This window comes from Cricetulus griseus, chromosome 2 (genome assembly GCF_003668045.3).
Source record: "Cricetulus griseus strain 17A/GY chromosome 2, alternate assembly CriGri-PICRH-1.0, whole genome shotgun sequence".
NCBI classification, from domain to species: domain Eukaryota; kingdom Metazoa; phylum Chordata; class Mammalia; order Rodentia; family Cricetidae; genus Cricetulus; species Cricetulus griseus.
This window is the reverse complement of record NC_048595.1, coordinates 288,321,422-288,338,264: the sequence shown is the minus strand read 5'-3', so window position 1 is coordinate 288,338,264 and position 16,843 is coordinate 288,321,422. Positions and strand designations below refer to the sequence as shown.

The 16,843-nt window shown below is 46.5% G+C and overlaps 1 protein-coding gene across 1 annotated transcript in view; it reads right to left on the bottom strand.

Moving 5' to 3' along the window:
- The window catches only part of Igf2r (insulin like growth factor 2 receptor), a 98,180-nt gene that overhangs the window by 18,795 nt on the left and 62,542 nt on the right, over nucleotides 1-16,843 (bottom strand). The window contains exons 22-31 of the mRNA XM_027401095.2: nucleotides 15,900-16,092; nucleotides 9,486-9,650; nucleotides 8,743-8,886; nucleotides 8,471-8,652; nucleotides 8,116-8,203; nucleotides 7,219-7,434; nucleotides 5,741-5,871; nucleotides 5,468-5,565; nucleotides 2,148-2,287; nucleotides 1,045-1,235 (exon numbers count right to left, since the gene is read on the bottom strand). Of these exons, the coding sequence (XP_027256896.1) occupies nucleotides 1,045-1,235; nucleotides 2,148-2,287; nucleotides 5,468-5,565; nucleotides 5,741-5,871; nucleotides 7,219-7,434; nucleotides 8,116-8,203; nucleotides 8,471-8,652; nucleotides 8,743-8,886; nucleotides 9,486-9,650; nucleotides 15,900-16,092 (1,548 nt within the window). The remainder of the gene's footprint in view (nucleotides 1-1,044; nucleotides 1,236-2,147; nucleotides 2,288-5,467; nucleotides 5,566-5,740; nucleotides 5,872-7,218; nucleotides 7,435-8,115; nucleotides 8,204-8,470; nucleotides 8,653-8,742; nucleotides 8,887-9,485; nucleotides 9,651-15,899; nucleotides 16,093-16,843) is intronic.

Sequence of the window (16,843 nt, the reverse complement as noted above, 5' to 3'; positions counted from 1 at the left end):
GGGTACCACCCATGCCCCAGGAAGGTTTCTTGACAAAGCCAAGCCAGAATAAATCTTGGGGTATCTCTATAGGGTAAGCATAGGTCAGGAAAAGTAAAGGTTAGGTACCTATGGGCCTCACACAAGCAAGTCAGCAAAATACCAGGGGCAGAAGCAGAGCCAGACATGTCCTAGGGATAGCCCCAGGGAGCCCAGGCAAAGGGACTCTGTGAGCAAACACTAACCAAATGCTTAGCTAGAGAACTAGTACCTGTTCCAGTGAAAACAAAAGGAGCCACCAAGAGAGTGGGTCACTAAAACCAATGCTTCTGGGGCAGCAGCTACAGCTCACTCCTGGCCTCAGGCGCTTCCCACCGTTACGGAGCTGAGACCACTCACTCACTCTTTGACTACACCCTCCTTCCTGTGCGGCTCTTAGCACTGATGCATGGCAGCCCCACTACCCTCCAGTGTATTGTGGCCATAAGGCATCTGCTCCCTCGGAGATGAGAAGGAACCAAGCAGGAGGCCTGAAGATTGCCCAGACCTCCACTCCTCACTCCCTTTGCCTGTACACACAGAAGGGGCTTCTCTAGCCAGACCCTACTTCCCCAATGCAGATGTGCCCCACCACAGACAGAAGCATAGGGGTTTCCTCCACGTCAAAAATTAGCAACCATGCCATCCACACCTGCTGGACACCAACGCTGGAGGCAACCAGGGAAGGAGGCCATTCAGAAGGCCAGCCCAGCGAGGCATGCCAACCAGCTGTAGATGTGACACGGACATTTCTGGTCTCCTTTCTACATCTTGCCCACAAACACAGGACAGACAGCCAAGTGCTAGCTGCCCTTCTGATCTTTAAGGAACCAGACCAGACTAACCCTGTGCCTGAAACTATCCAGGTAATTGCCTAAGGAGTCAACAAGGGGAGGCGCATTCCCAGATCACAGACCTTCACAACCAGCATGCACCAGACCATGAGCTCTTGCTCCTGTGCCCAAAGGAAGCCTGCTAGTGTCACTAGCTCATGGTCACACATTTTTCTGGAAGCCATTAACTCACCACTTGACTCTCACTGCAGGTGAAACGAATAATGGTTGACCTTTTCCGAATCTGGTCTGGACACAAGTCGCCATCCACATACTTCAGGACTGTCACACCACCTGTCCACTGAGGGCCATCCCTCACCTTGCCGAGGTTCAGAGGCTTGGAGCCATCCAGCAAGCACACAGCTGCCTCTGGAGGGCATGGCTCTGCAACACAGGACCAATCAGAGCCTCCTGGGGCGACTGCAGTGGAGACTGCTCCAGAGCTGCTCACCATCGCCACCACTCCAAAACAGCCAGCTGTTCTCCACCAGTCACAACGGTTTGACACCCATCTTTGTGCTCATTTAAATGCTGTATAACCATAAATGGGCTGGGGCAAATGTGAGGTACAGAATATCCAAGACCAAGCCCCTCCCTCCCATCATGTCTGAACATGGTGTATGGTAAGGCTAGGAGTCCTCGATGCAGTGCAACATTGTTAGAGCCTACGTTCTCACTCTTTAGTCAAGATATTACTAAGAACTCTACTGACTTCTTTTCTCCAAGCACCTGTGTCATGTACCCTGAGGAAGGGCTGGCCCTGTACCAGAGTCACAGGCTGCCCAGAACAACACAGCCAGGGAAAGTGGGCCATGGCCTCCATCATGCTAAGGGTGCAGTTAAAAAAGCATCACCTGAGGTGATACCATTTGTGCCATGGGTAAGACTGTACCTCACTCCCCCAAATAGGTGACTTTCACCTTCAGCATTCCAAGGAACTGTTGGGGAACTGTTGGTCACACAGTGTCCTCTAATCTCCATTCTCACCCCAGGCCCTGGGAGAACTCACCCTAAATGGTTCAAGTCCCCTACAGGATCAACAGTGGCCACCTAAGATCTCTAGTCCCCTCCCATCTCCCATCCTGCTTTTTTCCACCCACAGCCATGTTCTCACAATCAGACAGGTTACTGTGTTCCCTGAAGAGTCCTCGGCATCAACAGAGGATCACATGGGGATCCTGTCACCAAGGCCCTCGGCTCCTCTCCCTCCCATGGAGGCCTCTCCTGCTCTGTCTTCTGTCCCACAAGGTCCACCCTGGCCCACCTCCCTACCCCCAAGGGGAAAGGACTGCTTACCACCACCGCCAGCCCGTGGTGACAGAGACTTGCATATGTTGATGAGGTAGTGCTCGGTGGCCCCTGTCCTGGTCACAGCCTCCCAGTTATCACTATATCTCGACAGTGAGGAGAGGTCAATGGAGTTGCCAGCCCCATCCCTGCAAGGAACAGAACGCCATGGCCAGGATTCAGTGAATGCCAAGGACATGCTTGGCACTTTCCTCAGAAAAGCTCAAGCATCATCCCTGATGCCCTGTGAATCAGATGTCCTGGAGGACAGGACTTTCTCTCCATATTTACACAGAGTAAGCAAAATACAGCCTTTCAGCTTTGGTGAGTAAAGGTTCGCTTCAACAAAATGAACTATCTGAAAAGCCAAGTCTGAAAAAGACTGTCCACACACAGGCCAGTGAGAGGTGGAAATCAGTGGCCAACAGAAGTCACCACTGGCACTCAAGAGTATATGCACCCATAGCCATTCCCAGGAGCTGCCCACCAAGGGCCATCTGCTATCTAGACCTGAGGCCACCAATGACTGGAAATGAGTATGAGTTCACGTAGACCTTTTGCTGGATGACAGACCAGCACTACACGCCTAGACAACAGAAAGGTATGGAAAACTGGCCATGTGCCAAATGCAATACCAATGTAAGCAAGATAGGGCACAGGTGCCACAAGACACCGGGTCTAGTTCAGGTGAGGGCAGGTGAGCACAAGCTCAGGGGCCTCCACATTCAAAGGAGAATTGAAATAAATAAATAAATAAATAAATAAATAAATAAATAAATAAAAGCCTAGTCATCCAAAAGTAAAGGCTGAGCCAGGAGAGGTGACCAAACAAAATAGATTTAAAGGGGCCACTCCCATGGAGTTCCATAGGTTATTAGAGGAAAGGGCCGCAGATAAGATCTATTCTTTAACTATTAGAGCTAAATGGGGGTGGGGAGCAAGGAGAAGGGATGGGATGTAAGTTTGGAGTTAGTTGAAAGTTTAGACAGGGCAGCCAGGCAATGCCTGGGGGTGGGAGAAGTATGCCTGTTCACCCATGTTTGTGTTCACATAAATGTTTGCATGTACATGGAGACCACGGATTGGTAGTGGATGTCTTCCTGACTGTTTTCCATGTTCTTGAAGCAGGTCCTCTTGCTGAACCAGAGCTTACCAATTTGTATAGTCTAGTTAGCCAGCTTGCTCTGGGGACCATGCCTCTGCCTCACAAGCCACACCCACTTGACATGTAGAAAGGTACTTAGGATTCTAACTCAAGTCCTCAGGCTTGCCTCCCCAGTCCCCAGAGAATACTCTCTCGAGAGGGCGATCTCTGAATAAACCTGAAGCACACAGAGCAAGCAGTATCCCAAAAGTGCATCACAGCAGAGATGCAGCCAGAGCAGAGGCCCTGCAGCACTGAGAGCCTGTCAAGGCTGAAGAATGGGAAAACAAAACAAAACAAAACAGTGTGGTTGAGCTGAGTGAGGGTGAGACGGGAAACCAAACAACAGAAGTTGCGGTTACCACCAAAGCAGTATCATTGGGTGGGTCCTAGAGTCCCAGTAGGAACTTCAGCCTGCAGCTCCTAGTGAGATGGGCTGACTGCACGGCAGGGCAACCTCAGCCACAAGTCTGGCTGATTCTGTCAAAGGACTCTCCTGTTCTATACAGAGCCTAAAAAATGGTGTGTGGCAAGGACAGAAGCAATGGGGACACGGGGTGACTACACAGAGCCACAGACAGGAGTGGAAAAGAGCAAGAGCCAGCTAGAAAGTGAAGGGACAGCCAAGGAAAAGAACCAGAAACAGACCTAGGTGCACAATCTAACAGAGGTGACACGCCTGAGGCAAAGGGTCAAGTCAGTGGGTTACAGTCAGCTCTGGAGATCCACGAGCTCAACTTGATGTGAATTCAAGACATTCAGAAAGCAACCCTGTGGTTAACGGATTATTCTTCTTGTCACCAACCCCTAAACAAGGCAGTGAAACTGTTAGGAGAGGAATGTTTTCTCTGAGAGGTTCTGCATAGCCCAGGTTAGCCTTGAACACAGGAGTCTCCTGCCATGGTTACTCATGTGCTCACCATGCTACTCTTTAGAGTATAACTATTACTTAGCCAACATTATACTGTATAGAGTATCCTAAGTGATCTAGACATGGCTTAATGTATACAGGAGAAGTACACAAGTCAGGTACAGACCACAGTACTTCATATGAGACTTAACACATCCCCAGACACCACAGGGGTCTTGGAACCAGCCCCTGCCTGCCACATACAGAGCAGTGGATCACTGTACATTCTTCACCTACCAACACCACTGGAGGCTGACAACAGAGGCAAACACAGCATTCAGAGTTAGAGAACGTTCCCAGACAAGGCTATAAGTAGAGCAGGGTGAAGCTGAGGGGACGGATCTCACCGCATCCATTTTTGTGCTGGATGAATTTACTACTCTACATATGAACTGCTATTTTAATTATTAATGGGATTTCTTCTAATTTCATTTCTACAGCAATACCTTTAGGAAGAGTTTCATGTGCTCAGAAAAGAAATCTAAATTTTACCCCTGGAAAACTAAAGCCAACTTCAAATGGCAGTAAGAGAACAGGACAGTTCACATCTGTCAGAATACAGTGTTCCAATTTGGTTCACATGAGAACATTTTGCCATTAGCATTGCTAAAACAATTATTTACAGTCATACACAAAATTACTGAATGTGTGCGTTTACATATACTCTAAAGCAAATTACTACCTACATAAAACAGATGATACCCAGGGCAGGCGAGGGAAGTAGAGAGAGAGTCAGCCTGTGCCCCAGCGTGTGGGGATGATGCAGATCTTTACAATGTAGAATGGGAAGGACCCAATGTGTTCCTGAGTGAGCCTATAGAAATCCAGTTATGGGGGGAAACTTCCCCAATCACATGCTGGGGTCACAAGAAACCATGTGATAGGGACCAAGATGGGCAGTAAGAGCCAGCAGGATAGGGCTTCACTATAGGACACTCCCTCACCCACCATGCACCAATTTGTGTGGTTCCCTCCATCCACGACTTTAAGAGTTGGGGAAAGAGCCCACTATCACTATGGCCCTGGCTGCTAACATAAGCAGTGTCCTGAGGAGTTAGTATACAAAGGGCAGTGGACCACTCCATTTCTTACAGCCCCCAGAACCAGGAAGGCTTTGGGGACCGGCTTCTGTCCCTGTCACCTCTCCATGTGCACCATCGGAAGCCAACCGCCCCAGTGTGAAAAGACGTGAATGGACTAACCTACGCACTAGCTGTAAAACCAAATTTGACCAACGTACGCCGACTCAAAGAGCCAACAGGCACATGAACTTACTGGGTAGAGCACTCCGTCACGTTGAAAGGTGGGCAAGCATACTGTGTTCGCCACTCGAACAAATAGGAGCAGTCTGTAGTCTCCCTCAGAAACACTGGCTGGAAAGGTTAAGGTGAACATATATAAACATGGGAGCACAAATGAAGGAGGGTATGCAAACAGGTGTTCTGTAAATGATGCATGTTATTAGGCAAGTAGACCGGCACTAAAAGAACAGCAGCTGGAGTGGGGCTGGGCGTGGAAATGGAAGGCAGGAGACTCCCACAGGCTCACCTTCTGAGTACTCCGGTCACAGTAGAAATAGATGGTGGTGGAGCGCTGATACACCTGGTGGCAGGTGTCTCCCCCAGTGTAGTTCATTTTCAGCAGTCCATTTTCGTAAGTCAGCTTCTGAGTAAGCAGCCCTGTTCAAGAAGAAGCACGTCCATGGGATTCGTGACAAGTGCTCCTGGCTGTCACATCACATCACATCACATCACATCACATCACATCACACACACACACACACCCATGGTGCTGGACTACTCATCCTGTCCACATTACAGGATGGTGGAAGATGGCTGCCCACAGGTGCAGCCTAAGAGAAACCATGGATAAAGTGGTATGTTGTTCTCTACAACCTGAGAGATGCCACCTTCACTATAGTTCCCGTGAGTTCTCATGTTGCCCACAGTAGCCATCTCTGCCCCTTTTAAATATCAAGCTGATTTAAATCTCATCTACCTGCTGAAATGGCTTAAGTGACTTATTTTGTCAAATGGGGGCTAGGGGATTGTTGTTAACTGAGACACGGTCTCACTATGGAGCATAAGCAGGCCTCCAACTCAAGATCCTCACATGTCAACTCGGAGTGCTGGAGCGACAATGGCAAGTAGGCACCACCACGCCAAATAACTCATATCAGTTTTAGATTTATTTTTCAAGAGTGTTTTCATGTATGTCTGTGCACCACACACGTATCTGGTGCCTTCAAAGGTCAGAAGAGGGTATCAGATGCCCTGGGACTGTTACAGATGGTTGTCCACCACCAATGTGGGTGCTCAGAATCGAATCCTGGTCCTCTGCAAAGGCAGCCAGTATCTCTGCAGTACAACATTGTCAGTTTTCTAGCTAAGCCTTGTACTATCCATATCCTCTTTGATGCAGCCCTAGGATATACTGCCTACAGCTATCCAGTGCTGTCTAGATCAATGTGTCCCATAGCTGGCATAAAGAAAAAACTATGGGCTCAGAGTTAGAAATACCCTGGGCAAGTCCCACACAGAGCCTCCTTGCAGTTCATAGCCCACTCATCTGAGTCCTAACTCAGAAAAGCCTAGCTTTTACTTCTCCTTTATCTTTCAGAAACAGCTAACCCCAGGCATGCTTTCCCTGACACTCTGGGCTTCCTCACTCCCACTTCTGCCAAATCTCAATACCTGAGTTCAATCCCCAGGAGATACATGGTGCAAGGAGGGAACCAACACCTACAAACTGTCCTGACATCCACTTGTGCTCAGTGGATGTCAGGCAGATACCCACCCTGCCTCCACATAAAATAAACAGAAGATGAAGGGGAATGAGAGAGGGAGGGAGGGAGGGAGGGAGGGAGGGAGGGAGGGAGGGAGGGAGGGAGGGAGGGAGGATTTTCTTGTGTTATTCAGCATGTGCTCTGGTTGGAGATGGCTTATTCCTCCCATATTAGAGAAATGTGACCTTTGGCATTATGTCTTGACATTTTACAACTCAAGAAGAAGAAAAAACAATAGTACCTGCCACTTTCTGAAATCCCTGTGATCCTTTCTTTTCCTGGCATGACGAGACTACCTTGGATCCATCACGGACATGACAGACATTTGAGGATAGCTTCCCACAGACCCGGAAGTAGTAGGTGTACTCGCCAGCAGTGATGATGGTGTCACTGAGTGCCAGGGGCTTCAGGTCATAAAAATTGCCATGCCTGGGGTCTTTTACCTGGCAGTTGTCTCCTTCAAGAACAAACAGGAAGCCAAGAGAAAATTCTATCACACATGCATTCCTATTTCCAAGGCGTCAGAATTTCTTTTTAATTAAATTTCTTATTTACTTTGCAGTACTGAGAACTGAACCTAGGACCTAGCACACCCTACGCAAACATTTTATGACTGTGCTACATTCTTAGCTCTATTTACTGATTTTAGACTGTGTCTCATTAAGTTACCTGCACTGGCCTCAAACTCACAGTCCAAGGAGGCAAGCCTTGAATTTATGGTCCTCCTACTTCAGCTTCCTGAGAAGCTGAGACTATAGAGTTTGCATCACCAGCAAATTTCAGCAGAAATTTTGCCAGCATCACTGGCAAATTTCAAAAGTGGGTTACCTCCATGCTGATTTGTTTATGTGTAAGACAGATGATAGACATTATCAAATTTCAAGAAGCCAAACCCATACTGACTGCTTTACTGGTTTCAAGAGAAACCAAAAATCCAACATAAGTTGAGGAAAGAAAGACCAGTGGTAAAAATTAACAAAATGGTTAGTAAGGAAGTCAAGGAGAAACAGTGACGTGCCCACCGGCATCTCCTGACCCCGCCAGCAGCCACCAGGATGGGGCTTCCTGAGACACCACGCATTAGTGTCTACTACACTGCACATTTATAGCAACTCAGCGGCAGGAGCCTGGGGCTCACCTTCCTCCCTGACCACAGGACAGGCCTCCACTGTTCTCCACACAAACATGTATTCACAGTCTTTCACGAACTGGAACACGGGTGACCCCTGCAACAGAAGCCAATGGTTTGCTTTGTTTTCTACTTATTTAACAAAAACAAGAAAGAGCCCAGATTAATATCCAACTTTTCACTTGCTTAAGCCAAGTATTGAGTATTTTATGTAGTATCTCAGGCTAGAGGAAAACAGTATATTCTAGTCAAACACTAACAATGCCACCAAATCTATAAAAACACAGACAAACTTTAAACAACATAGAAGATGCAGAGATCAGGGGGAAGTGGGAATAGAAGAAATGCTGCCAGGCACACTCACCAACGTCTGGGCACATTCGAATATTATCCTGGTGGAGAAGCGCTGGTTTCCACACTTGTCACCATTGACATATAGGATGCTGAGGGATCCGTTTGCATCGGCTTGAGGACTGATCTGTACCACACCCAAGTTCAAACCTCTGTCTTCTGCGGGAAGAACCATGCAGGACCCCACTGCACTGCCTGAACGAACAAGAGAGTGGTGAGTGAGCAGGGCTGATCTTGATGCAAGTCAGACTCCAGGGATGCAACAAAGGGAGGGCTCCAGCACACCATGACATCCAGGAATGTAAGGGAGAGGAGTACAGACGCTCAGATAGAAACTTCTTTTCTTCCCGTCCACTGAGGTGTCCACGGCAGTCCACGGTTTCCCAGCCATGCTCAAGGCACTGAGGTCATACTCGTTCCCAGCTGGGTCTGGAACAGAAGGAAACACCATGGAAAATGTTTTTCCTGTGTGTTCTGGACCTCTTTCCCCACCATGTAGAGACTGCCAGGGTGCAGATGGAGCACCTGGCAAGACCCAAGGAAATACACAAGAAGCCTGGCCTACAGAAACATACCAGTGTTCCTGCTGGAAAAGCCATCACAGGATAGCACAGAGATTGAGGAATCAGGGGACACAGACAGGTCAGGGCACAACTAAGGAACTCTTAGATCTTATGTCTTTTTTCTTCCGTATATGAACCTCTGATATAACATCTGAATTTGATTTTCTTTTTTACTTGCGTTTTCTTCTCAATTATCAGGAGCACCTGACCCCCAAATTGTAATTTAAACCCTTAACTTTATTGGGGAGATGCCTCTTTAAAAGACACATTTATACCACCAAGAAGCACTTACAAACAGGCAACAATCATCATACTAGCTATGAAGCAAAGCATACAGGCCCCATTTACAAATGGTTATCTTGCATTCAAGCATGTAGACACTCACAGACAATATAGACACACACGCGAGCACGCGCACGCCACGCATTCTTACTCAAACCAAGCCTGCAAACTCCTAGACCTCACCAGTTACTTGGCAATCTACTCGAGAAGGAACACAAGCCAATGCAGTTTCAAACTCAAAGAAAGTGTTCCGTATCCCCCGTGTAGAGTCGATGTCCTGATGCAGAAATTTGGCAGTTCCTGGGTAAATGTCATCGTTGCAAATGAAACGGATGATGAATGCTGTGCCTGTGGAAGAAGAAAGCCACTATTCAGCAGGCATCTCAGACTCAGGACAACAAGGGCAGCAGGAGACCTCACAGCCATCCCTAAGACCACACAGCAGGGTAGCCAGCTGCCGAGGGGTCTGACCCAAACACAGCAAAGACATGCTCCCAGCAATACTGACTGACATGACAGACTTAGGACAGGGAACCAGAAAGCCTTCATATCTCACATAAGTTATCAGTCCATCAGAAGACAAGCAACTCTGACTTCCTGATTTTTTTTTCCAGCAAACCCTATATACGTTCTTCTCCCCTACAAGACTAAGGAGCAGAAGGCCACCCTAAGTACCCATACCAGGACTAGCATAAGGGAGATACCACAGCAGGCCTGCATTTTGCAAAATCATACAGGACAACAAGACCAGGCAAAGTAACGAGCCCACTCAGAGCTCACCACTTCTACTCCAGGCATAACATGGAGCCACAGGAATACTCTAGCTGGGAAGGAACTCATCTAATCAAACATTTTAAAAACATCATTGCTGCACTGAATGCAAACTCTTCTGTGAAAACCAAAGAAGCTGCTATGTCACGGCAGGTAGGGCTCTCCTTCCAGCATTCCAGAGCTATCAATCAATGCACCAAGTTCCCACAAAACTCACTTCAGTGTCTGGGAGCATCACCACCTCCACTTTACGCGGCTGAAGAGGTAAGAACAAAACTAAGGAAGCCCAAGTAAGTGGACTGAACCCAAAGCATTAACCCAGGCCTACAGTCTCCCAACAGTCATTAGATGCCCCCAGTGTTAATACAGCTAGTTCAGGAATAGTATTTTCACAATCCAAGCCACAAAAGGACATGATAGAAAAATGACTAGCAGTATTATTGTAAACCAGTGGTCTGCAACTGGAGAGTGAAGTAACTACCAAATGAGCCACACAGTGGATTCGTGGATACTGATGAGAAACATGCTCACATTCTAACAGCTTTCAGAGACTTCCCACTCTGAAGAGAACCATGATCCCTCCATACTTGCCCACCTGCGCTTCCCTCCCAGAAAACTTCAGTTTTCTTGCGAGGCACCCTAAAGCAGTGCTCGCTGGGAAATCCTGTGCTCACGCAGCCCTTCAAAACACCCACATGGAGGACAGTGAAGGCTGGCCTCACCACCCGCAAGGCAGCACGCATATCCACATACTTGGTCTAATTCTTAGCCTTTGCAACGCCAGCCATCTCTAGTCAATTTCCTTCTCTGGTGGAACCCCTTCCAGGCCAGGCACTCTCCAAAGTTTATGTGAAACATTTTCAATTAGGTTTCAATTTATTTTTATTTCTAACTGCCACACAGTAACTACACATTCACTGGATACATGGTCGAATTTCAATCCACGGATATGGCAGGCAGTCATCAGATCAGAGCAAACGGAGCACTCATCTCCTCCTCAATGGGTGCTGTCAACTCTAACTCTCCTCTGTGCTATGGAGAACATCACTCCTCCTAACCTGCTGATCAGATTCTGCCCATACCTCCCTCCTCCAGACTCTGATAACTACTACTCCACTCCCTGCTTCAAGAACAAGTGTTTACCACAGCTTCCGCACACAGGTGAAAACAGCAGGATTTGTCTGTGTCTGACTGACTTCACTAACAAGATTTCTAGTGCCATGCCAACTGCTTCAAATGAGAGATTTTTCACTCGTTTTTAGTAATAGTCCACTGTATACCCATCATGTATATGTATATGCATACGTATATGTTATGTATATGTACATCTCCACCCATCTTTCCAGGAAAACCTAAGTTGATTCCATACATGGGCTGTTAATAAATGCAAGTACCGCTATCTGATGCACTGAGTTCAATACCCCAGGTGTGTGTGTATGTGTGTGTGTGTGTATCACGGTGGGGCTAAAAGATAATAGAGACGCTGCTTCTACCTAACATTTTTTCCTGATTTTTGGTCTTGAGTTTAATTATTTGAGTGTATCCATGTGGCTGTGTACACCTGTTACGGCGAACACAGGGAGGGCAGAGGGTAACTTCATGGCATCAGTTTCCCCTTCTAGCCATACGTAGACTCCAGGGATCAAACTCAAGACATCAGATCCACAATTAATTATCTAACTAACTGAGCTAGCCCTCTCATTGGCTCAAGGTATTGGGTTTTCAGAACAAGATCTTACATGTATTCCAGGCTGGCCTCAAACTCGCAATCCTCTCCTCTTTACCTACCGAATGCACTGCAACCATGCACGGTGCTCCATTTGCAGCTTCTCAGAGATGTCCATACCGTTTCCCTTAACACCTGGACCAATCTACCCTTCCCTTGCTTTTCTGTCATGAGTACCAGTCCTGGCTGATGAGAGAATCTATCACTGTGCCTTTTGATTTGCATCCCCCCATGCTTATTAACATTTCAATGTCCTATTCTGATCCTCAACCATTTTTAATCAGATTGATTTCTGCTGCTTAGTTACTTGTATATTCTGAAGCCCCCTTTGTAGAAGTGGATTGCAAGTGTTCCCCTGAACTCAACTGGTTCTCCTAGCTCTATTAACTGGCTTTGTTGCATAACAATCTTTAAGTCTGATGTAATGAATTTATAGATTTCCCTTTGTTGCCTAAACTTTAGGGTTTTATCCCCCACTCCAAAAAAATCTTTGCCTAGGCCTGTGTTCTAAAGTGTGTCTCCTCCATTTTTTCCTCTTAGGTTTATGTTTCCAATTTGACACTGAAGTTTTTAGCTCATTTATTCTTGTATATAGTTAAGACTGGGGCCCAGACTCCTTCTTTGTATACAAATTAATAAAGAGACTGCCTGGTTTCTCTAATGTCTATGCTCAAACTGTCTCAGTGTAAACTCGGTTGACCATAAACATGTGGCTTTATGTGTGGGCTCTCTGCACCACTACTCTGCATGCCCCATATGTCCTGGCCCTGCGCTACTCTGATGCAGGATTTGTCATGCCTCCTGCATTGTTCCTTTTGCTCGACAGCTCTGGTTATTTGGGGTCTTTTGTGATCCAACCCAGCCTCCTTTTAATGCATGTGCCCACCTGATTGCTTACATCTATGCAACACAAGAATGCAAGTGCCCATAGAGGCCGAGAGGACATCAGATCCCTTGGAACTAGAATTACAAGTTGTTGTGAGTTTAGTTGGGAACTAAACTCAGGTATCTTCAAGAACAGCCATTACTCTTGAACCACTGGGCTATCTCTCCAGCCCCTTTTCCTTTGTTAAAAACACTGGAAATTATCCTGGATCTGTGGATCACTGGATAGAATGGTGGTCTTTGGTATTTCTCCTCCCAAGCCATGCATGTGTGGTGTCTTCTCACTTGTGTGTGTCCTCAATCTCTTTCATTAGTGCTTACAACTTCCACTGTAGAGGCCATGCACTTGTTTGGTTAAACTTATTCCCAGGTTTGGTTTTGTCATTTCATTTTTGTGCTGCTTATGAATAAAATTGCTTCCTGGTTCATACTGTCTGGCTATTTCTTCCAAGACGAAACATTTCCTACTGGAAAGGGTGGGGGCTCTTGAAACTCACCTTTAAGTTACAAGCCTCACACAGCCCTAGCTGGGGTTATAGAAACAGTAGCAATTGCTGGCAGAAGGTTCTTCTGTAGAGCTTCCTGCAAGCTGCACAGCATCTCCATCGATACAGCCTTCCCAGGTCCTGAGTCCATTCCTCAATCCCAATAGTTTTTGACAGCTTAAGTTTTCCCTATATAAAGTCACCCAATGTGCACAGTAACCTCAGATCTGACAGGTGGAACTGAATGCCAATACTGGGTAGTGTTATCTGACCATCTGTCTTAACTCCTGATTTTAGAGTGACTATTTCTGTTTTCCCTGTTCCATATGGTGTAGGTCATGCACACCTACCTTTATTTCTACTTTTAGGGGTTTTTTATCATGAAGATATGCTGAACTTTGCCATACATTGTCCTTCACTGAGATAACCATGTGTTCTTACATGTTAATTAACAATGTATCATAGTTCTCAAATGTGCACTGTGTTGGGCTAGACTTGAATTGTGATAAGTACATTGTTTTTAGGTGTTACCAGATTTGACTTGCTATTATGTTGTTGGAAATGTCTACATCTCATTATTTGTAATAGCCATCACCTGGAAACAATCTAGATGCCTCTCACCTGAAGAATGGATAAGGAAAGTGGTGCATTTACTGAGTTCTACTCAGTGGTTAAAAAGAAAAAATGACCTCTTGAAATTTTCAGGCAAATGGATGGAACTAGGAGAAAAAATAAACATCCTGAGTGAGGTAACTAACCCAGACTCAGAAAGACAAACACGGTATATATTCACTCATAAGTGGATATTAGATGTAAAGCAAAGGACAACCAGACTAGAATCCACAGCTCCGAAGAACAACTGTGGAAACTCCAGGGGACCAAACTAGGCCCTCTGTATGTGGGAGACAGTTGAAGTTTCGACTATCAGAGGGGCTGCTGGCAGTAGAACCACGATACAAACCTGGTACATGAGCTAGCTTATTGGAGCCCATTCCTTAGGGTGAGATGCCATGCTCAGTAGCAGTAGGACCACGATATAATCCCAGTACTTGAGCTAGCTTGTTGGAGCACATCACCTATGGTGGGATGCCATGTTTAGTCTCAATGCATGGGAGAGGGGCCTGGCCCTGACACAACCTATTGTGCCAGACTATGTTGACTCCTCGTGGGAGACCTTAGCTGTGAGGAGGAGTGGACTGGGGATGGGCTGGGGGGTGGCATAAAAGGAGGAGTGGGAGGGAGAACTGTGGTTGGAATGGAAAATGAAATCAAAAAAAATTTTTAAACGAGAGAAAAAAAGAAAATGTCCACATCTATGTTCATTGGGGATACTGGTCTGTAGTTCTTCTGCCTTCTGTTATGGTCTCTCTGGCTTTGTTGTTACTGTCATCATTTTTTCACACTGGGGACGCTGGCCTGGTACAGTGAACAGCACAGTGTCCTCCCCTTTCACTGAAGTAGCTTTAAAGTTTTCACAGTTCGGTAACATTCAGGATGGAGCAATCTGGCCCTCGCCTCCTATTTTCCAGAGACGACTTCTTGTTGATTTGATCCTGTCACCCATTGCTCTATTCAGGTTTTGTGCCTCATGGTCCAGAGCATACCCATTCCATCTGGAGTTCTGATGCTGGCACACAATTGGTCACAGCAGTCCTTAATGACCATTTGTCTTCCATGGCATAAGCTGTTGTTAGAATGTTACATTTCCAACATCTATTAACTTGAGATGTGAAGTAGAAAAAAGTAAGAGGACAAGCTATAGTCTTCAGTGCAGACAATCTAGGACGGCATACTGCGCTCCTTCCTGGTGCCCACTAAGTTGGCTGCAGTGTGTTGAGCAACCCAGCATACAAACATCACCTCAGTCCACTCAGACTCCAGTGATGGAAAGGCACTCCCCTGGGACCCCTCTCTTCATCTCTACAACAGACACTCAACAGGTGACAGAGCCAAGAACAGAACCCAAGACCCTCGGATCTCACTCTGATGCTATCCCTCTCATGGACCACAGGCTCTGTCCCAGGCACAAGACTTTTCTGCCTTCCAGTACTGCAAAAAAAACCTAGCAGCAATTAAGCACAAAAGGAGGTTAGGCCAGATGTGGTAGCCCAGGCCTTTGATCCTAGCAAGGTAGATGAAAGTAGATCTGAGTTTGAGGACAACCTACTTTACATAGCCAGTGCCAGGAAAGTCAAGGCCACACAGCAAGAGCCTGGCTCAAAAGGAAAAAAGAGAAACAGGGATGACTAACGGAACTGGCAGAATTGACCAGACAACACACATACAGCATCACAACCAGGTCCTAGTACACATCACCTGCCAGAGTCATCCACTGACACAGCTGCTGTAATTATGGGGGGGGCTCAGAATTGACCTGCACTTAACTAACAAAAGATGGTGACAAATAAGTATTAACAAGCTTAACATACCCAGACTGTCACACAGTAACCACAATGCCCAAGAGAAGAAACAGGAGAAACTTAGAAAAGTGAGTAATTTATGATCGTCACCCATCACTTCTTTAGTACCTAAAGAAATGCAATTAACGCCCCACCTCTGAAGAACTGGGGTGCAAGATAAAAAGAAGAGGTGGGAAATATGTGTGTACAAGTGCCCGCCAAGGGAGGAAGTTGGCAAACACTCTAGGAGAGAGAATGACAACAGAGCATTCGGGGCACACACTCAGCAGGACATGAATCTGCTCATTACAAAACCACAAGCCTCGCTCACCTTTGTCTGAGGGGGAAGACCCTTTGTAGGTCAGAGTGAGGAAGCCCTCAGTAGACAACTGGAGGCTCTTTTCCATTCCAACTGGCCTTTCTGGTTTCAGGCTCTCCAATTCTGTCTGGGTTCCTGCCTCACAGCCAAAGGCTGGATTTCCTGCAATCGTCCCACACTCAGGCATTGCACCACAGATATTGAACTGGAAGTCAAACAGGAAAAAAATAAATCACCCATTTAGATTCCAAGACTCACCACAAACAAGAACCCTAGAATCCAGTGTACCACTGGGTTAAATATCTGGTTATCACTAGTCAGTTTATCAACTTTGGAGCAGCTAGGTCCTAAAACTCAGAAAGCAAAACCTCAAGTCCAAATAACAAAACCTACACAGATCCCTCTAAAGTTTAGTGCATAGTGCCTTTATGGTCTTTTTATACAGCACTATATTTGTAAATGTAATTATTGCAAGTAATTAGGAGCTATATATTAGAGAGTAATACAAACTACTTTATAGTATCTTTAATGACATGGGGAAAGTGTATACAGTTGAGTCGTAACTGAAAACAAAGCAATGCCCTGATTTTTTAGAAATGCTAATCTATTTAAAGAGAGATTATGTTTTCTGTAGTTATGTAAAGAAAGCAGCTCTGGGGGAGAGGACACCAAATGCTCAGGGGGCTCAGGGTAGCTAAACCCAGCAGGACCAGGGGTGTGTGGGAGGCGCGATAATAAAGGGCAGGAGTCTATAGCCCTGGATGGGTTGCCAAGTAACTGGCTGGTGGGCAGTGGTGGCCTCGGCAGACAGGAGGTTCTCCCACAACATGAGTTCCAGACAGCTACACTTCTACTTGTGTTATGCACTGATCTGTCACCTGCAACCCAGAGCCACGACAACACACATGCTCCTAATGGTGTGGTTAGTGCATGAGGCAGGGCCTCACTGGTTTGCT